General features: G+C 41.9%; 1 protein-coding gene across 2 annotated transcripts; it reads right to left on the reverse strand.

Moving 5' to 3' along the window:
• Positions 1-254: 254 nt before the first annotated feature.
• Positions 255-17,140, reverse strand: Lsmem1 (leucine rich single-pass membrane protein 1). Of its 2 annotated transcripts, XM_085830314.1 has the most exons (5): positions 16,818-17,140; positions 16,288-16,480; positions 8,387-8,518; positions 6,636-6,764; positions 255-2,755 (listed from the first exon to the last, which is right to left on the reverse strand). In XM_085830314.1, exons 3-5 carry the CDS (start codon positions 8,511-8,513, stop codon positions 2,625-2,627), a joined length of 387 nt encoding a protein of 128 aa, XP_085686440.1. In that variant the 5' UTR covers positions 8,514-8,518; positions 16,288-16,480; positions 16,818-17,140; the 3' UTR covers positions 255-2,624. The 2 variants fall into 2 exon arrangements, with proteins under 2 accessions (XP_085686440.1, XP_021035355.1); XM_021179696.3 differs by lacking the exon at positions 16,288-16,480 and having other exon boundaries at positions 16,818-17,137.
• Positions 17,141-21,930: the final 4,790 nt, after the last annotated feature.

Consider the following 21,930-nt stretch of genomic DNA (forward strand, 5'->3'; position numbering starts at 1 on the left):
CTGAGAGGCAGAGGCAAGGAGATTTCTGTGGGTTCAAGGCCAGTTGGATTAACAAAGTGAATTCCAGGACAACCAGGGCTATACAGACCCTGTTCCACCCCCACCCCACCCCCACTAATCCCCTAAAAAGGAAAAGATATTGAGGATCTTTGAAATTCTGTTAATGTTCAATAAGTAAAGTCATGAATGCAGAAAAACTATTTTGAAGATACATTAAGTGTCAACTTTTAAAATTAATACTTTGTAAGGTAAGTTTATTGATTATTTTCCACATATGAAGTAGTCAGTTTCACGATGCTACAGTGAAATGCCTGAGGCAGCTGACTCTTGAGAGACAAAGTTTATTTCATTCACTGCCTGGAGTTCAAAGCGTTTCATTGCTTCCATTCTGAAGAGGGCAGCATCTCCTTAGGGCCAGAGCACAGAGAAGTAAAACAATCACATCTTCACCCAGAGCAGGGGGAAAGCAGGAGAGAGTTCACAAAAACATTTGAGGGCGTTCCTGCTCCACATGACCCAAGGACCAACCGCCCTGCTTCCTCAGTACTTATTACATTTCAGTTGCTGTGACAAACTGCCTTAGAAATCCATCACCGCAGAGGAGTCAAAGCAGATCCTGAAGCAGCCTGTCACATCCTCTGGCAAGACAAAGAGAGGATGAGTGTACGCATGTTCATTGTTCCGCTCCATTTTCTCTAATCTCAGACAATTCAGAACCCAAAGCCAAGGATTCAATGTTGCTGCTCACATTCTGCCAGGGTCATCTCACATCAATTAACATAACCAAGGTAAATCCCCACAGACCTGCTCTCAGACCAACCTAATCTTGATAATCCTTCATTAAGATTTTCTTTCTCTATCATTCTGGTTTGTATCAAAGATATGTTAAAGTCTTATACAGAATAGTACAGTAGAATATGTTGTTTGTTTGGTTGGTTGGTTTCGGTTTTTTCTTGTCTCATTATGTAGTCCAGGATAACCTGTTATACTTTGCTTAGCTCAGGTTGGCCTTGAATCTGTGATCCTATCTCTACCTCTCAAATGCTGGGATTACATCTATACACCACCACACTCAGCTTAAAATAAACATGCTGCCATAAAGTAACTATATCCCCAGTCAGAAATACAGAAATAATACATTTCCAAGACTTACGAGGTCCTATTGTGTTCATGCCCTTCAAAACTCGTCTTGCAAGCATGAAGACTTCTGAGTTTGATCCCAGAACCCACTTTTAAAAAATTATTTTCAAATGGTTACATTGTAAAATTCACAATGCTTTTGAATAAAGACTGTTTATTACTGAGCATAAAAACATGCACAGTGTACATAGAAAGACAAAAATGTCCTAGGATAAGCAGAAAGAAATGAGTGTTTACTTGGAGCTTTGGTATCAGATCTCCTGGTTTTTGAAATATTTTTCCAATAAATCCTTATGACAAGAATTTGCCATAACAGATCAATATGATCCAGTAAACACAAATTTTATATTTTTGATGTTCTGCATATTGATCAATTTTAAGAAAAGTATGCAATATAAATACTTTAGTGCAAAAACTAATAATAAATTAAAATAGAAGTAAAGTTCTTTGTGTTTATTTCATCAACTATTATTATTCAAAATGTGGCTCTGCATCTGCTTCATTTTCAAGTAAATTCAAATATTTTGAATAAACCAAAATAACAAAAATTTCAATAATTCTTCAACTGACTCATAGCAGTGTATTTTAATTAAATAAAAATTCATGCTTTTAAACGCACCTATTTTGCCTCAATCTTGGCATATATAGCATACTTTATTCTTGCTAAAACAAGGAAGCTTCCAAATGCACAGTTTTCTACTCTAATTTAGCAAAGACCACGCAAACCTAACCACTTTCTTCCAAAGCCATGAGCAGGGTACCAAGGGTTTTTGTTTTTTGATGTTTTGTTTTGTTTTATTTTGCATAACGAAGCTAGCAGGGCTTATAGATTATATATAATAGACATAATTCCCTCTTTGCACATGTGTATGGTAGGAACTCTAGAGTCAGATGATTTTCACAAAGCAGAGGCTCAGGAAACAGTAGTAGAATACAGCAGGCGTTCTCTCTTGTCCCTCAGCTTCACCACACGTACATCATGCTCCCCATGTTTTCTCCAGCGATCACCGAAGGAAGAGCGCTCGGAAGCTGTTGTCAAAGTGTGTCACCCGAAAAGAAGAATGTACGCTACTGAAAAGCCTGAGCACCCGGTTCCCCTCAACACAGAGACAGTTCGGTGGATTCCTTAAGCTTGTGCAGGAAATCTGTACAGGTACGTGAGGCATCAGAGATCTCCCTAGAACATTCAAAGTCTTTTAAACCAAGCATATTTCCAAAAAGGAGTCCCATGTAAAGAGCTAAGTTCTCTTCTCCATGCTAGCCACCCCCCACCAAAACAGAAGCAGCCGGCTAGCAGTCAATAAGGCTGAATCAAGTTCACCCCTTTCAGCTGCCATCTTTAAACTCCTTGCCTGGGCGTTATCTCCATCCTCGAACCAAGAGGTATAATGGATAGTATGTGCACTTTCTCAGTCCTTAACCTAGTGTACTTCCAGCAAGTGGGAAGCTCCAGCATCCACGACCACTCTTGGGGGGAAATCCTTTCAGTTCTGTTCAGAGTCCAGCTGGTTGAGCCGCTTTACAATCATGTTGTTGATTTTCTTAAGATCATCTATGTCCTTTCCCTCAGCTGTCAGCCTTCTTGACACGTCCTCCATCTGGTTTCCTGTTTGAACTTAAAAAAAACAAAACAAAACAAAACAAACAAAAAAAAAAAAAAACCGGAAAACAGACTGTTACAGTAGAGCCAGCAAGGGGCGCCCTGATAGACTACTCAACTGAGTACCGAGAAGCACCCTTGGCAAATCCCATGCATCCGAGGAGCCCAGAAAGAAACGGAAAAGGTGCTGTCTCTTGTGAGACAATGCCGGGGCCTAGCAAACACAGAAGTGGATGCTCACAGTCAGCTATTGGATGGATCACAGGGACCCCAATGGAGGAGCTAGAGAAAGTACCCAAGGAGCTAAAGGGATCTGCAACCCTATAGGTGGAACAACATTATGAACTAACCAGTACCCTGGAGCTCTTGACTCTAGCTGCATTTGTATCAAAAGATGGCCTAGTCGGCCATCACTGGAAAGAGAGGCCCATTGGACATGCCAACTTTATATGCCCCAGTACAGGGGAATGCCAGGGCCAAGGGGTGGGGGTGGGGGTGGGGGGACTGGGGGGGAGTGTATTGGGGACTTTTTGGATAGCATTGGAAATGTAATTGAGGAAAATACCTAATTAAAAAAAAAAAAGAAACGGAAAAGGTGCCTAGCTATGCTGAGGACCTCCTAGTGCCAGGCTAGACCACCCCTGGCTATGCCAGGGGATTCTGGCTGAAAAGGATGTGCCACGGGCTGTCATTTCCTTAGGAATGATTATCACATTGTCTCATTTCCAGGTTCTTTCTCAGAAATGGCTTCTCCTCATTATCCAAAAAATGATATTCGCTGTATTCCAACATCTATCTGTACCTGCATACATATGAACATGCACACACACACACACACAAGAATGAGATTAATACATCTAGCCTAGGGTGCTTGTACAATAAACACATACTTTTTTTTTTATGTAGGTCTCATTGTGTATCTTAGGTTGGTCTTGAACTCATGTTCCCTGTCTCTGTCTGCTAAGCTTTGGGATTACAAGTGTATGTCATCCCATTTGTGTGCCATCCCATTTAGCATAAAGACACTCGTATTTCCTTGCCTCATTTTTCCTGTTCTTAGTCAATATGATCCTGTCCTCGATATAAAACACGTATGCATTCAAGACATCAGACACGTAAAATAACAAGTCTTTATAAAAGCAGACAGTGGCGTTCATGTTCTGCCTTATACTATACACCAGAATCCCTGAGTCCTGAATGGCTCGTATTAGCTACATCACTTTGAGCATATGAGGCTTCAGTTTCATCAATAGTCAACTCAAGATAATGGTAGAACCTACCCAAACATGGTAATGTCATCGTGTAATCCCAACTACTGAGAAGGTTGAAGCAGGAGGATCACAAGTGTATTTGCATAACTGGGCTACTCAGCGAGTTTAAGGCAATTTTAGTGAGTATGTATCAAAATAAAAAGTATAAAGGGTGCTAGCAATCCATCTTTGTGGGATAAAAGATGCCTGATATACACAAAGTTCACCCCTCAGCATATTTTAATTTTTTTTTATTCTATACTACACAGTTTTGGAAAGGTTTTGACAGACAGCCATCAGGCTGTACCTGGGACTACACACTTCATGTATGACACTTGTTATTGTTATTTCTCTTATCCTTCTACTTGTCCTATAGAAAAGAGGACTCCCTTTGGAGTGCTCATTTATCTATAGACAGATCTAAACTATCTCGAGATAGTTTAACTGGGTCATTACCTGAAGTTAGGCATGGCAGGATAAAGGCAGGTCATTTGTTTATTTTGGGCTAACGTGACAACATTTCAGAATAAGAACCTATTATCTCTTTTGGGTTAGGTGGCTGACCCTCCCATGTTGATAGCTAGCTACAAGTTTACATTTATTGCAAAGTATTCATCTACTGCTTCTAAGTGAGAAGGGACATAATCTGGAAGAAAAAGGAGCAATTAAATGTCATTCTTTGTTCTGTGGCTTCTCCTGGGGAGGTTTGAACAAAATGCCTTTTTACCCCCCTCCAAAGCACATAGAACATCACAGAAGAGGAAATGTGAAGAAGTAAGAGAAGACGGGGCGGGGGGGGGGGAGGCCAGGCAATGGTGTACAGCTTTAATCCCAGCACGCAGGAGGCAGAGGCAGGTGTATCTCTGTGAATTTGAGGCCAGCCTGCTCTACAGAGCGAGTTCCAGGACAGCCACAGCTACACAGAGAAACCCTATGAGGAGGAAGAGCAGGGGGAGGAGGAGAGGGGGCTGGAGAGATGCAATTGCTGCTCTTTCAGATGGCGAGAGTTCCGTTCCCAGCACTCACGTTGTACCATCCCATCTGTAAAAGTTCAAGTTTGCATCCTGGTGATGCAAACTGCCTTGGAGGTACTCATGCTTGGCTCACATCAGTGTCGCCACTTGGACAGGTTTAGGTGGTGGAGATGCATCAGTGGGGATAGGGGCTGATGCTTGTGGTGAAAGATTTGGCCTCTCAGCTTCCTACTCCCTCCACCATGCCTGTTGCTTGCTGCCATGCCTCCCCGTCATCATGGGCAAACTCCCTTTTCCTTAAGTTGTCCTTTGCTGTGTGTTTTTTTTCACAGCAACCATAGAGTTACTAACACACCTTTAATGCATACAAACAATCCCAATAAACTCATTGGTTCACCAAGCTGGGTTTGAGTGCACTCATTTCTTTTCATCTGTCTGGGTGGGGTGAATAGACACTTTTTTTTTTCATGTCTCCACAGGAAAGGTCAAAGGATATGCCTTCCCACAAGCTCAGCCTCAAACACCCCAAGGAGTCTTATTATCATCAGCATCTCCACCTCCTGTGCTCCTAAATGAACTTAAATAAGAAACATTGCAAAGACACGAAGTTCCATTTCTTATTTAAAACTGCTGAAGACAAGACAGGTGTGGTGGCACATGCCTGCCTATACTCCCAGAACTTGGAGGCTGGGACAAGAGGATCCTGCCTCAGAGAGAGAGAGAGAGAGAGAGAGAGAGAGAGAGAGAGAGAGAGAGAGAGAGAGAGAGAGAGAGAGAGAGAGAGAACTTGCCAGGTACCAAAAACATGAAAGGGCAGAAGAAATGACAAGATGGGAGACCCCAAAGTCTAGTCAAAATGGTGTCAAAGATAATCCCCAGCTCTGTGTAGCTATCTGTAGTATGAAAGAATATAGCAATAATTCCCAATAACAGTAAAAGAAAAAAAGGGTCATCTAAGGGAGACCTGTGGTAGCTCCAATGGAGGAGACTACACATAATACATCTCACTTCAGATAAATAGAATGGTGACACAATCAGCTTAGAGGTCTCTAGTCTGAAGTGCAGGTATATATGTGGAATAGAGCACATGAATTATTCTTTGGGGAAGGAATAGAAAATTGATGAGGCTGTGTCACCACTTAAGGGTGACATGTATTGCCCAGGTCAAGAGCAAACAGGGCAGAAGCTAGCTAGCATCCAACAGGGCAGAGTAACCCATCCTCACAACCCCAGAGCTAGCTCAAGCCATTAGCTGGAGCCCTTGCTACTTGGAACAGACTTCTGGGAGATGTGCAAATGAGGAAACGGGAGGTGGCATTTAAACCTCAGGAAAATGCGTGTGTATCTAAATGTGATGAAGATATTTATGTGTTGAATAAAGAAAACTAAAATTAAGTAGGGTGTGTTGCATACAGTTTGGCAGTAAAGGCTCCAGGTGATAAATTAAAAGCTTATATAAATATTTAATATAAATGTAACCTGATGATATGGGAGCATGCCCTGCACTTGTACCCAAGGACCCTATCCAGGAGCAACAAAGTGCCTTTAAGACACTGGGTCTCCCACAGGCTTCTCCTGGAAATTCTGATAGCTAGGACTCTCTAACTCCAGAAGCAACAGCTATTAAGGACGCACACACAAAGTAGAGACAGTCCTGCCTGAAGTACTTACTTATTAGAAAGATGGCGAAGAAGACCAGAGCCAGGCTGACCGTCAACACCAGGAGCAGCCCCACAAAAAACAGCCCCCGCCTTCCATTTCCTGGGGTTGTGCCAGCATTGGGGAATTTGTCCTCTAAAGCTGATGGGAAACAAAGTGACAGAATCTCCGCATCTCACAGAGATGTGATACACACACTCATTTTCCCTGGACAGCCCTGAAAAGTGACTTCTGCATTCGGAATACCTTTGGACAAGCAATTTTGTAACTGTTTACCTTCTCTGTTGGAATTCCAAAAAAAAAAGAATAGGGTTGAGCTATGTCCTTGAACCTGTTTGGAAGGTTCTTTGAGAACTGTTCACTGTGGAATAGAGCACATGAATTATTCTTTGGAGAAGGAATAGAAAATTGATGAGGCTGGACTGGCCGTCTCCTAGGTAACCTAAACAGAGCTAGGTATGTGATGCCTTCCCTGAGTGGAAGACCAAAAGCTGTGTGGTGTATCCCAGGAAACTGCTTTTATTATCAGAATAATCTCTCAGGTCTATATCCATTTAGACAAAAGAGCCCCTGGGGTATTTTGGTTTCTTGAAGCTATTTCCAAGATAGATCTGCTGAGAAACCAGCCCCTCTCAATGCTCTGTGCTGAGAATTGCCTCTCATTAGCTACTTTGTAACTCTTCGGTGCCTAAAAGCTTACAGATAAACTTAAACAAGAGCCATGAACCCCTGGCATAAGCAGAGTGCCAGATTACATTTTAGATTCTCCTCCTCTCTGAATTGGTCTCACACATTATACTGTTTGATTATCTAATCAAGTACATTCCATGTTCCGGTCTGTCAGCAGCTGCTGCTTCCTAACCCACGCCACACCACAGCTGACACCAACACCTCCCTTCCCACTGCACTAAAACCAGGCGAGGATCTGAACAAAAGGAAGAGCCCAGAAAAGATGAGAAGGAAATAGCAGTTATAGAACTGGGCAGGAATTGTGGAGTGAGCATGAGGCAAATGACAAATGGGCCATTCACGCCTGTGTTAGGATAGTCATCAGTTAAGCTAGAAAAGATGGAGCCCAGAAGCCCCGAAAGGCCTGGTTTCTAACACTTAGAGAGCAAGATACATGGTGTATTCAGGAGGTTTTTGGGTTGCTCTGATGTCTCCTCCAGTACTTTAATTGGAAAATTTGTAATTTTTAAGTAGAGAAGGAAGTTGACTCCTTGCACAACAGAATTTTAATGGTTTTTAAAATAAATGGATGAATGTGTTGAGCATTTTTTTTCAGTAATCTCTGATAAAACAAGACCCCTGGGAAGCAGAGATTATTTTAAAAAGGGGGGGGGTGCTGAGCAATCCTTGTACCCAGGAACAGAACACCATAGATTTTTCCTTAAGAGTTTTACAGGGAAAAACAGGGCATGGAGCAGGGTCTTACTATGCAAGCAGGCTACCAGGAACTACCTATTATAGCCCAGACTGACCTTACATTTATGATCCTCCTGCCTCACCCTTCCAAGTGTTGGAATTACAAGCATGGGTCACTAACTTCTCTTGGGAATTTTGATGAGTTCAGCCCTTGCCAAGGAAGTCAATAACACTTTGACATATTGGGAGCCCGAAACAAAAACTGCTAAATGATAAACAACATTTCCAGTGTCCAGTGATTGCTGATGCCCACTGTGTCCCTACTGCATGAAACACATCCACCATGCCCTTGATATCTTTAAGAAGTCCCAAGGCCATGCTTCCAGGACCATACATACAGAATAGATGTTGTGATTCTGTCGGACAGAGATTGAGTTTGTTTAAGTCATTTATGGAATCCACAACGTAGAGTCTTCCTTCTTCCTGGATGCCATGAGACCCAGCATCCTGAGAGGAATGAGTCATTGTGCCTGAAAAGAAAGCATCAACATTAGGAAGAAGAGGCTGGGCTGCGGAGCTGTGCAAGCCAGAACAGTGGGAAGCTGGAGAGACACACGAGTTCCCATCCACGGATGCTGGGCTAGGGGTGAGACACACTGTCTAGAGGAAAGAGTTCCTTGGTTGGACAATGTAGTCGGTATGCTTTTGCCTCTGCTTGCCAGAGCCAAGTGTGTGGCTAGCATACAGCCATTCATACCCTGCTTATCTGTAACACCCTCTCTCCTCCTTGGCTTCCCCACTTCTATCTTATTTCCTCTGGGTCTGTTTTTTTATTTTCCATAATTGCCTCTCAAAATGTTTTTTTTTCAAATTACATGGTTCCTAGTTTAATATGCTTCAAGCCCTCAGTGCAAAAACACTACTTATAAAGACAAAATAAGCTAGTCAACAAAATGAGCATAAAACAGACAGACCAATATTTAACTCTGAACCCTTCTAATTTCCTAATTTAACACACACACACTCACACACAAAAACAATGTAATCTTGGTGTCTGGCAAGATAGCCCAGTACTTGTTACCAAGCCTGACACCCTGACTTTGAGCACAGAAATCTATATGGTGGAGGGAAAGAAGAAATCTCCCAAGCTGCCCTCTGACCGCCACACAGCACTTAAGCACCATGCCTACATGCACAAGGTAAATAATGTAAAAAATATTCGTTGAAATTTTCTTCAGTTTGGCTTGAAGTTTTGTCCTCAAATATATCATTTAGCCATTAGATACAGGCTGTGGCTTTCCAGGACCAACCCTTAGCAAACACAGATACTAATAACTTACCATTGTTATTTCTATTTTCTGCGTGAGTGTTTGCTTGCATGTGTGTATGTGGACCACATGCATGTCTGGTGCCCAAGGAGGCTAGAAGAGACAGCTGGATTTCTTGGAACTAAAGTTAAGGCAGGTTGTAAGCTACCACCAAATCTGAACCCAGGTACTCTGCAAGAACAGTGACTGCTCTTAACCGCTGAGCCATGTCTCCAGCCAGTAGAAAGAGGAATCTTGATTGTCCCAGGACTTCCGCTCTGTTCCATCGAGTTTCTAAGAAACTAAGATCACCTATATAACAGGTACTTTTTCAGCTGAGGTTTATATGTAAGGTAATATTCACGACTTCCATCCTAAAAAGTCTGAATAGATTAGACCAATCAATAATGATGCCTCTTTAATGCATGGCTGGAAAGACAGCTCATTGTGTGACGTGCTTGCTGCACAAGCATGAGGTCCTGACTTCACATCTCAGTACAGAAAAGCAGGGTGCTGTGCTGCCCATCTGTAAACCCAGTGATGGGTAATAGTGGAGACAAGCAGATTGCAAGGCTTCATGGGCCAACCAGTCTAGCCAAAGCAGTGAGCTCCAGGTTCCTTAAGAGACCCTTTCTCTGGGTAGAAAGAAGATGCATGAAAGTGACCTCCTGACTACACACGGGCACACACACATACACACATACACACATACACACACACACACACACACACAAACAATAATAAGAGATTCTGGAGCTTTGAAAGATGTAAAAGGGCTTCTAAGATATAAAGGCATTTTAAAAAGACAAGGTAGGGGGCTAGGGAGATGGATAAGATGTTATGGGTGAGTGCTGCTCTTTCAGAGGGCCTGAGTTCAGTTCTCAGCACCTGTATCTACTGGCTTACAATCATCTGTAACACCAGCTCCACGGGATCCAACTCTCTCTTCTGGCCTTTTTAGGAACCTGCACTCACATGCACATACTTAGACACATGTATTCATAGTTAAAATAATTCTCAGGAAGAACAGGAGGATGCAGTAAATGTGTCTTCCTACAGGAGGCAACAGATGCCTTCCTGATACCATTCTCTTGAAGAGATTTAAGACCCAACCATAGAGTTAAAAGAAACTAAATGGAGAAGAGAACAAATATATCCATAGAAAATCTGGGGAAAATGTATCACATACTTATTGGACTCCTTAAACAACACTATTGAGAATCAAAAGCCTCGCCAAGCATGGTGGCACACACCTTTAATCCCAGCACTCAGGAGGCAAAGGCAGGCAGATTTCTGAGTTCAAGGCCAGCCTGGTCTACAAAGTGAGTTCCAGGACAGCCAGGGCTATACAGAGAAACTCTGTCTCGAAAAACAAACAAACAAAGAATCCTGTTTACCCAGGAAGAATCTCCCTGGATTGGGCCAGGGCCCTCATGTTAGGACATTGGATACTGCCATTTTGAGGCCTGCTTTGTAACCACAAGAAGCTGAACTTATTAAAGATGAACTTCAAAGAGCATGTTAAGGGAAAGTTTCTACAGCCTGTCACTGTGGACACAGGAATGAGGACAGGGTAGGGGAGGCGAGGGGAGAGTATGTGTGTGTTTATGCATGAATGTACGAACTTCAAGCCCCCATTTTAATAGATTTTTAAGAAATTAAGAATACCTAAATTTTAGCTGGGCGGTGGTAGCGCATGCCTTTAATCCCAGCACTTGGGAGGCAGAGGCAGGTGGATTTCTGAGTTCGAGGCCAGCCTGATCTACAAAGTGAGTTCCAGGATAGCCAGGGTTATACAGAGAAACCCTGTCTCGAAAAACCAAAAAAAAGAATCAAAAGCCTCAGGGCTGGAGATGGCTCAGTCATTAGGAAAGCCTGCTGATCTACCAGAGGATCTGAGTTTGTTTCCTAGCACTCACGTCAGGCATCTCACAACCACCTTTGACTCCAGCTCCAGGGGACCCAACCTCCTCCTCCTCAGGCCTGTGAGCACCCACACATGTGAGGCTTATATGGACATGTGCAAGGGAGTAGTGAAGGATTTCACCTACAAATGTAGTGGTACTTGTGTTAAACATATGCATAAATCCCTAGCTAAGAAACACTGTAAAATCAAAAAGTCCCATAATCCCTAAAGAAGCAGTCATCAATAGTCTCCCATCCAAAAATAGTCCAGAACTATTTTTAGTTTAGTGCAGAATTCTATCAGACCTTCAAAGAAGACCTAATATCAATACTCTTCAAAGTATTCCACAAACTAGAAACAGAAGGAACACTACCCAATTCCTTCTATGAAGCCACATTCACGCTGATACCAAAACCTCTTAAAGACTCAACAACAACAAAAAAAAAACTTCAGACTAATTTCCCTTATTAATATCAATGCAAAAATACTCAATAAAATTCTCACTAAATGAATCCAAGAACACATCAAAATGATCATCCATCATGATTTAGTAGGTTTCATCCCAGGGATGCTAGGATGATTCAATATACAAAAATCCACCAACATAATCCACTATATAAACAAACTCAAAGGAAAAAAAAACCCATATGATCATCTCATTAGATGCTGAGAAAACATTTGACAAAATTCAAAGCCCTTCATGGTAAAAGTCTTGGAAAGATCAGGAATTCAAGGCCTATACCTTAACATAGTAAAAACAATATACAGTAAACCAATAGCCAACATCAAACTAAATGAAGAGAAACTTGAAGCAATCCCACTAAAATCAGAGACTAGACAAGGCTGCCCACTCTCTCCCATCCTATTCAATATAGTACTCAAAGTCCTAGCCAGAGCAATTAGACAACCAAAGGAGGTCAAAGGGATACAAATTGGAAAGAAAGAAGTCAAAATATCACTATTTGCAGATGATATTATGATCATATACTTGTGACCCCAAAAATTCCACCAGAGCACTCCTAAACCTGATAAACAACTTCAGCAAAGTGACTGGATATAAAATTAACTCAAACAAATCAGTAGCCTTCCTATAGTAGTAAAAGGATAAACTGGAAATTAAGAGAAATGACACCCTTCAACAATAGTCACAAACAATATAAAATATCTTGGTGTGACTCTAACCAAGCAAGTAAAAGATAAATATGACAAAACTTCAAGTCTCTGAAGAAAGAAATTGAAGATCTCAGAAGATGGAAAGATCTCTCATGTTCGTGGATTGGCAGGATTAATATAGTAAAAATGGCCATCTTGCCAAAAGTAATCTACAGATTCAATGTGATCCTATCAGAATTCCAACTCAATTCTTCATAGAATTAAAAAGAACAATTCGCAAATTCATTTGGAATAACAAAAAACCAAGGATAGCAAAAAGTATTCTCAACAATAAAAGAACTTCTAGGGGAATCACCATTCCCTGACCTCAAGCTGTACTACAGAGCAATCGTGATAAAAACTGTATGATACTAGTACAGCGACGGACAAGTAGATCAATGGAATAGAATTGAAGACCCAGAAATGAACCCATACACTTATGGTCACTTGATATTGGAAAAAGGAGAGGTAGCACAGCGGGAAAGAGCACCAGCTGCTCTTCCAGAGGTCCTGAGTTCAATTCCCAGCAACCACATGGTGGCTCACAACCATCTGTAATGGGATCCAATGCCCTCTACTGGTGTGTCTGAAGACAGATACAGTGTACTCATATACACAAAATAAATAAGTAAAAAGAAAGGAGCTAAAATCATCCAGTGAAAAAAGGCATTTTCAATAAATGGTGCTGATTCAACTGTCGGTCAGCATGTAGAAGAATGCAAATCGATCCATTCTTATCTCCTTGTACAAAGCTCAAGTCCAAGTGGATCAAGGACCTCCACGTAAAACCAGACACTGAAACTAACAGAGGAGAAAGTGGTGAAGAGCCTTGAACACATGGGCACAGGGGAAATTTTCCTGAACAGAACACCAATCGTTTATGCTCTAAGATCAAGATTCAACAAACAGGACCTCATAAAATTGCAAAGCTTCTGTAAGGCAAAGGACACCATCAATAATACAAAACGGCAACAAACAAATTGGGAAAAGATCTTTACCAATCCTACATCTGATAGAGAGCTAATATCCAATATATAGTAAGAACTCAAGAAGTTAGACTCCAGAGAACCAAATAATCCTATTAAAAATGGGGTACAGAGCTAAACAAAGAATTCTCAACTGAGGAATATCTAATGACTCAGAAGCACCTAAAGAAATGTTCCACATCCTTAGTCATCAGGGAAATGCAAATCAAAACAACCCTGAGATTCCACCTCACACCAGTCAGAATAACTAAGATCAAAAACTCAGGTGACAGCAGATGCTGGTGAGGATGTGGAGAATGAGGAACACTCCTCCATTGTTGGTGGGATTGCAAGCTTGTACAACCACTCTAGAAACCAGTCTGGTGGTTCCTCAGAAAATGGGACATAGTACTACCTGAGGACCCAGCTATACCACTTCTGGGCATATACCCAAAAGATGCTCCAACATATAACAAGGACACATGCTCTGTTAAGTTCATAGCAGCCTTACTTATAATAGCCAGAAGCTGGAAAGAACCCAGATGTCTCCAACAGAGAAATACTTACAGAAAATGTGGTACATTTACACAATGGAGTACTACTCAGCTATTAAAAACAATGACTTCATGAAATTCTTAAGCAAATGGATGGAACTAGAAAATATCACCCTGAGTGAGGTAACCCAATCACAAAAGGACACACATGGTATGCATTCACTGATAAGTGAATATTAGCCCCAAAAGCTCAGAATACCAAGATACAATTCACAGACCACACAAAGCTCAAGAAGAAGGAATACCAAAGTGTGGGTGTAGAAGGGGGAACAAAACTCTCATGGGAGCAAATATGGAGACCAAGTGTGGATCAGAGACTGAAGGAAAGGCTATCTAGAGACTTCCCCACCTGGTTATTCATCCCATATATAGTCTCCACACACAGATACTATTGTGGATGCCAAGAAATTCATGCTGACAGGAGCCTGATATAGCTGTCTCCTGAGAGGTTCTGCCAGAGCCTGACAAGTACAGAGGCAGATGCTCGCAGCCAACCATTGGACTGAGCACAGGGTCCCCATAGGGTCTCCAAGGGGGGAGTTAGAGAAAGGACTGAAGGATTTGAAGGGGTTTGCAACCCCATAAAAAGATCAACAATATCAACCAACCAGACACCCCAGAGCTCCCAGGGACTAAATCACCAACCAAGGAGTACACATGGAGGGACCCATGGCTCCAGCCACATATGTAGCAGAGGATGGCCTTGTCAGGCATCAATGGGAGGAGAGGCAATTGGTACTGTGAAGGCTTGATGCCCCAGTGTAGGGGAATGCCAGGGCGGGGAGGTGGGAGTGGGTGGGTGGGTGGGGAAGCATCTTCATAGAAGCAGGGAGAGGGAAATGGGATAAGGAGGGCTTCTGTGTGTGTGGGGGGGGGATCGGGAAAGGGGAGAACATTTTAAATGTAAATAAAGAAAATATACAATAAAATGTATTTAATATTCAAGGTTTAAAAAAAAAAAGATCCAAAAGTCATGCACTGATTTTTTTTCTCATAAATTCAAACTGTATGTTTTCATTATCCTGACATTTTAATTGGAAAGAATGCATGTATGGAGTCATTACTATAAAGTGCTTTAAATATTGAAATTATTGAACTTCAAATATACTGCATTGGGGCAGTCTTAAAAGAATGACAGGATACAGTTAAAAACAAGACCAGCAGCAGCTGTGAAGGGAAGGAAAGTGCCTCAGAGAGCAAACCTCACCCCTCAGAAGATAAGCCATGCCCTTAAAGTGCTGTTGGATGCCAGGGCACCAGGCTTGAAGCCACATTTTCAGAAGTGCTTTCTTCATCACCTCCTTATACTTTATTATTCCAAACACTATTTTCTGTGGGGGGAGGGGACCAGGAAAAAAAATAGGTGCATGTGTCACATGGTAGGATCATTGTTACAAACACAGCTTCTATTTTGGGCATGGTAACGGAGACACAGTTCATTTCTGAATCTGACTTAATAGCTGTTTCACCCTCAGGAATGTCACTACTGATGAGAGAGAGAGAGAGAGAGAGAGAGAGAGAGAGAGAGAGAGAGAGAGAGAGAGAGGAAGGAAGAAGAAGAAGAAGAAGAAGAAGAAGAAGAAGAAGAAGAAGAAGAAGAAGAAGAAGAAGAAGAAGAAGAAGAAGAAGAAGAAGAAGAAAAGAAGAAGAAGAAGAAGAAGAAGAAGAAGAAGAAGAAGAAGAAGAAGAAGAAGAAGAAGAAGAAGAAGAAGAAGAAGAAGAAGAAGAAAGAGGAGGAGGAGGAAAAGAGGAGGAGGAGGAGGAGGAAAAAAGGAGGAGGAGGAGGAAGACTAGCTACAAAAGTCACTGCTAAAAGGTCCTACTTTTAAAGTAATAGTCCAGTTAATAGACTTTGCTTGCCACAGACTAAGAAGGCGATGCCAAGATAGCTAAGCTACGGAGACATGGCACTAAGCCTGGCAGCCTGAACTCAATCTCCTTCACCTTTGTTCGATAAGAACCAACTCCTGCAACTTGTCCTCTGACCTCTGAGTAAGTGTTGTGGCATGAACATGCCCCGCCCACACACATAATTTAGAATAAAATCTGTCATAAAATTTGTTCAAGATTTTTTTCTAAATCTAAGATAGACCAAGTAAATAATGGAGTCCTCTGGAAGGAGGCATCTTTACAGTGAGCTCACAATGTTGGTAGATGTTTTTTCAATAAGCCTTTTCAGTATTGCAACATGTTAAAATGAAAGACAAACTAGTAGAGAAAAAAAAAAAAGGCAGTGTGATTCATGGCCTCCAAGGGCCTGCAGGTGGCTTCTGAGGGACTCTGCCAGTAAACGGATACAAGGACACATCTTGAAAACCAGAACCCACAGCTGTCGACAGCAGCCCTTGCTATCTTTGGAAGCTGAAATGAGGGCATTCAGGAGCAACCACCAAGGCTGGTGCAGAGTGTCACTACCTATTCCGTGTCGCACTAACTTGGCCTTCCTGCCGAGCTCCACTGGGCAGATTCTTTTCTGATCCTGGAACTGAGACACGTAAGTAGTTTCATTTTTCTGTGTTCTTGATCACTGCTAACAGCTGAGTCTTTCATCATCTAATAATTGCTTGATTTTCTACCAGTAGGACACTTCAACAAATAAAAATTGTCTCTGAAAAAAAAAAAAAAACCTTATTGTACATTTCCCCCTGCAGGTATTGGTATCAAAGCAGAAAAATACCTCACACCATATTGTATGCTACGAACTCAGAATTGTTTACCAATGAAGGCTGAACTCAAAGCTTAATACGATGCTTCCTTGAGTGAGTCACGGCCACTTATGAACAGCATTCCTGAATTCATGCCTCAGAGTCAGGAGGTAATTTTAAAAATCAAGTCTACATCTTTTCTATGAGCAGTCAAAAAGCACAGAATACATGCAATGAAAACCCCAAGGACTCAAAAATCATCATTCGGTCTCAGTAAGGAATAGCATGCAAATTACTTACAAAGACGTGAGCCTCCACTGCTCGGTTTCCTAGAAAAGATAACTACTCAGGGACAACTACAGCCAAACCTTCTACCAGTTCTGTAGTTCGTTCTTAATCTTCCTGCTGCTCACAAGTGCTCCCCTGAGGCCCATAAACCCCGCACATAATTGGTGGTCTATATTTAGTGTAAATGTAGCCAAGCGATAAGATTCCCTGCACTGGCTTCCCCTATGTCTGAGTTTAAGATACGCATTGCTGAAACTTTGCTTTAAAACAACAAACCAGCAAGCCTTGATTCAGTTGGTAACTGATGTGGTTCATATGAAGCTCAAGTTGAAAGTCCTTACTCAGTGGAAGTGGCTGTATCATCTGACAGCACATTCCTAGCACTTCTGCTGTGGTGTGCTCCTGTGTATAAATACCCTGCAGCAGGCAGGAGCTGCCACTGGGACATCTGGTGTGCAGAAACCTCAGTAAACAGGGAAGTTAGCTGTGATAACACAACTAGTGGAGTGGCTGATGTGTTAGATTTCCATCCCTGTATCCAAAACAAGTCAGCTTTATACTAGCCCCCTGTTTCAGACCTCTGATCTAGGCTTGCAGCAATAGAAAACATGGTAACAGGTACAGCTGAAAGAAGAGGCTTAGTCTTATGAGGCCAAGAAACAAAGGAGAGGAAAGGGCCAATGACTTGTCTTCAACCAAGCCTCACACCAAAAGATCCACCATTCTCCAGTGGTTCCAGGCTGGTGACCATGCAAGCCTTCTACACTTTTCTTTAAGGAGACTTCAGAGACCTAAACTATAGCAGCAGGTCCAGGGACTCCTGGGCCTTCAATTAGCTTTACAAAGTGTCTGTGGGTGCAAAGATTGCACACTTCAGCATTCCATCCAAAATGGGCTTCAGAAGCACACCTACCTCTTGGAAATACCAGTCTTGTTTCCTTTCCACAAGTGGCAGGCAGTTTCTGCCCTCTGGTGTACACAAAAGGTACTACAGTGAGAGCTGGGGTCTGCAAGCTCTGGGTGCCAGATCACACAGTTTGGATGAAAACAGACTTGCAGTTGTTTAAGATCTGCCTTCACTCACCACAAGTGCCTGCTCACTCTATAGCTCTGTGTGTTCCAGTTTCTCTTACACGGTTCTTTAGGGACATTATTATACTTTCAGAGAACAGGAATCTCACATTTTTTGGTCTTCCCATAGCTTGAGAACCAAGACCATGCACTTGATACGTTTATCATTTAAGTGCTGTCACCTGTATTAAAACTAAGCTCAGAAAAAAATGAAGATTTTCCCATCATCTAGTCATGCAGGTCAAAAAACAAAACTCTTCTAACTACCCAATCTGTCCCAAATCCCCTATCATCTCAGAAGTACTTGCTTCAGATTTGAGAGCTGTTTTCCCCTTCTTCTAACATTATAACCTCAAGTACCAGTCCTCCAGAGATGGGAAACAGCCTCCACTGCCAGGGAGGGTAAAGTGGCAGAGATGAGACAACCCCATGCATGCATCCATCCATCACACCTGTCTGAAGGCACCTGGCTTTAGTTAGACTCATAGACGACTTGACCAGAATATGACGGCTCTCTTAATATTGAAATGCTGTTTTTTGAGTCAGTAGAAAACATGTCTAGGGCCTTACATTTTCTCTCAAATGCCCCTCATGGTATTCAGTCAATTCCCAGCCATCACAGAGTTGAGTCTATTGTTGATTGTTTTGAAATTAATTCTTGTGCTACAGTAATTTGGCTGAGAATCAGTGGTTGGCTGGCTGGGCAACCACAGAGCACTTCACTACCTTTCAACTCAATTCTTAAACATCAGGTTCTTAGCAATCGTTGCCAGCAGAAGTTACTCAATGAATTCTTAAGATTTCCATCTTTGTAATCTCAAGCATGGGTTAAGTGCTTATTTCTCATTCCTCAAACCCTAGTTTAAAAAAAAAAAAAAGCATAGGAATATGCCACAAGATGAAAATAGGAATAAATACCAGCGTTCAAAAAATGTGACTGTGGTGGGAAACTAAGTTGCCTGGACTTGCGGGTGTATGAACCAACTAATGCTGCTGAAGTAGGCTCCGAGCTGGGCTGGGAGGGAAGAGTTAAGTATGGACTCAGCCAAGGTAAGTCATTGTATGTGAGCCAGACAAGGTAGAGTGTGACTGAAAATGTTAGAGAGACGTCTCTAAGGAAGAAGAAATTGCAAACATAAGGCCCAAAGTCATTTCAGTAGCTCCAACGAATGAAATCGAGTGCGTGAAAAACTTCCAGGTTGCTCAGCCCACCAGGCATGCTATCTACCGTGTAACCAATTTTAAACACAAAAGACAAAAACAAAATTATTTAAATCTCAACATTTCATGAATCAGAAAAGCAAACCTCCCAAAATTGAATTTGAATTGCCCAATGTTTAATTCTGAACTTGATGTTCTACACAGAAACTCATAAATCAAACTTCCAGTTAAGACCTTAAAATATTGACCCTTTTTGTATTCATTCCTAAGAAACTCTGGTTACTGTGAACTCTGACTTGAAAAATCAATCCGAAGGATAACCTGGATGTTTCAAGAAGCCGCTTGCACACGTGGGTGAGAGAAACTAATCTATATTGACTGACACACAATGAACCAAATTGTATAAATGTCTTTAGTGAGGAAAGAATTGAGGGCAAGCATCTAGTGTATGTGTGTAAAAGTCCAGGACAGGTAAATACCACTTTAAGGCAAACGCTTAACTCCCCCCAAGTAAACTGATGTGAGAACTCTTCTCCTATTCAGTTAAACATTGCCTAAAACCAGTAAACCAAGCAATTGCCATCAGTGTATGTAAACAGAAACGTGAAAGGCAGGCGGAAAACGCCTGAAGGAGACAGGACTGATGGATGATGACAGAGAGAAGAGGGCTTTAGAAGCCTTGAAGTAAACTGTGATAAAAACTCATTAAAACACACACACAGGCCGGGGGGTAAAATGCTTGACTGGAGAAGCCAAGTATTGATTTTTGGTACTCAGAAAGTCCATTATTAAACTGGCCACTCAGCACTGGGGAGGTAGAAACAGGATCCACTTCCAGAAAAAGATGGATGGATCCTGAGAAGTTAACATTCATGCATGGACACACACAACAAAAACTGTTTGTAAATACAGAGGCAATGTTTCTCATGTTAGCCAACACAAAGTAACAAAGCCCCTCTGGATTCCATTGTGCTCCCCAGGGCTAGAACTGAAAGCCACAAGCCAAACTCAAGTCCCCCTAGCAGCACAGACCTTCAGTGTTGTTGACAGTGTGTTGGGAACACAGAATAACTTGGGGGTTAAAAACCCTCAAGCGACCTGAGCAGCTGGGGCGCAGGGTCTGCTGACACTCGCCAACTGCCCACAACACCCGCCACAGGATCTTAAGACTTCTGGATCTTAAGACTTCTGGAGAGTGGAACACAGCTTCTGCTCCAATCCAATTGCACGCGGGACCAGAGACTGCATTAGTTAGGGAAGCAGAAAAACGGCCTGAGTAGGACCACAGGCCTCTTCCGGCTGGACCAGCACCGGGGTACCGTCAGCTACCCACGACCCCCGCCGCAGGATTTAGAGACTGCTGGTGAGTGGAACACAGCTTCTGCTCCAATCTTTAAATAGTGACAACGATAACAACTAACCCCAGAGATTACCAGATGGCGAAAGGTAAACGTAATAATCTTACTAACAGAAACCAAGACCACTCACCATCATCAGAACCCAGCACCCCCACTTCACCCAGTCCAGGGCACCCCAACACATCGGAAAAGCTAGACACGGATTTAAAAGCATATCTCCTGATGATGATAGAGGACTTCAAGAAGGACGTTAATAACACACTTAAAGAAATGCAGGAGAACACTGCTAAAAAGGAAGAAGACAATAAAGAGGAAGCACAAAAATCCCTTAAAGAATTGCAGGAGAACACTGCTAAAGAGTTACAAATCCTTAAAGAAAAACATGATAACATAATCAAACAGGTAGAAGTCCTTACAGAAAAACAGGAAAACACATCCAAACAGATGATGGAAATGAACAAAACCATACTAGACATAAAAAGAGAAGTAGACACAATAAAGAAAACCCAAAATGAGGCAACACTGGAGATAGAAACCCTAGGAAAGAAATCTGGAACCATAGATACGAGCATCAGCAACAGAATACAAGAGATGGAAGAGAGAATCTCAGGTGCAGAAGATTCCATAGAGAACATCGGCACAACAATCAAGGAAAATGGAAAATGCAAAAAGATCCTAACTCAAAACATCCAAGAAATACAGGACATAATGAGAAGACCAAACCTACGGATAATAGGAGTGGATGAGAATGAAGATTTTCAACTCAAAGGACCAGCAAACATCTTCAACAAAATTATAGAAGAAAACTTCCCAAATCTAAAGAAAGAGATGCCCATGAACATACAAGAAGCCTACAGAACTCCAAATAGACTGGATCAGAAAAGAAATACCTCCCGACACATAATAATCAGAGCAACAAATGCTCTAAATAAAGATAGAATACTAAAAGCAGTAAGAGAAAAAGGCCAAGTAACATATAAAGGCAAGCCTATCAGAATTACACCAGACTTTTCACCAGAGACTATGAAAGCCAGAAGATCCTGGACAGATGTTATACAGACACTAAAAGAACACAAATTCCAGCCCAGGCTACTATACCCAGCCAAACTCTCAATTAACATAGATGGAGAAACCAAAGTATTCCACGACAAAACCAAATTCACACATTATCTCTCCACGAATCCAGCCCTTCAAAGGATAATAACAGAAAAAAACCAATACAAGGACAGGAACCACGCCCTAGAAACAACAAGAAGGTAATCCCTCAACAAACCTAAAAGAAGACAGCCACAAGAACAAAATGCCAACTTTAACATCAAAAATAACAGGAAACACCAATTTCTTTTCCTTAATATCTCTTAATATCAATGGACTCAACTCCCCGATAAAAAGACATAGACTAACAAACTGGCTACACAAACAAGACCCAACATTTTGCTGCTTACAGGAAACTCATCTCAGAGAAAAGGATAGACACTACCTCAGAATGAAAGGCTGGAAAACAATTCTCCAAGCAAATGGCATGAAGAAACAAG

This window comes from Mus caroli, unplaced genomic scaffold (genome assembly GCF_978045245.1).
Source record: "Mus caroli unplaced genomic scaffold, Mus_caroli_1 scaffold_14, whole genome shotgun sequence".
Classification (NCBI taxonomy): domain Eukaryota; kingdom Metazoa; phylum Chordata; class Mammalia; order Rodentia; family Muridae; genus Mus; species Mus caroli.

Coding starts and splice junctions, on each gene's coding strand:
- Lsmem1 (XM_085830314.1), bottom strand. CDS start 8,513: ATGACTCATTCCTCTCAGGATGCTGGGTCTCATGGCATCCAGGAAGAA. Junction 6,765..8,386: donor AGAATCACAACATCTATTCT/GTATGTATGGTC, acceptor GTTTCCCATCAG/CTTTAGAGGACAAATTCCCC. Junction 2,756..6,635: donor CTTCGCCATCTTTCTAATAA/GTAAGTACTTCA, acceptor GTTTTTTTTAAG/TTCAAACAGGAAACCAGATG.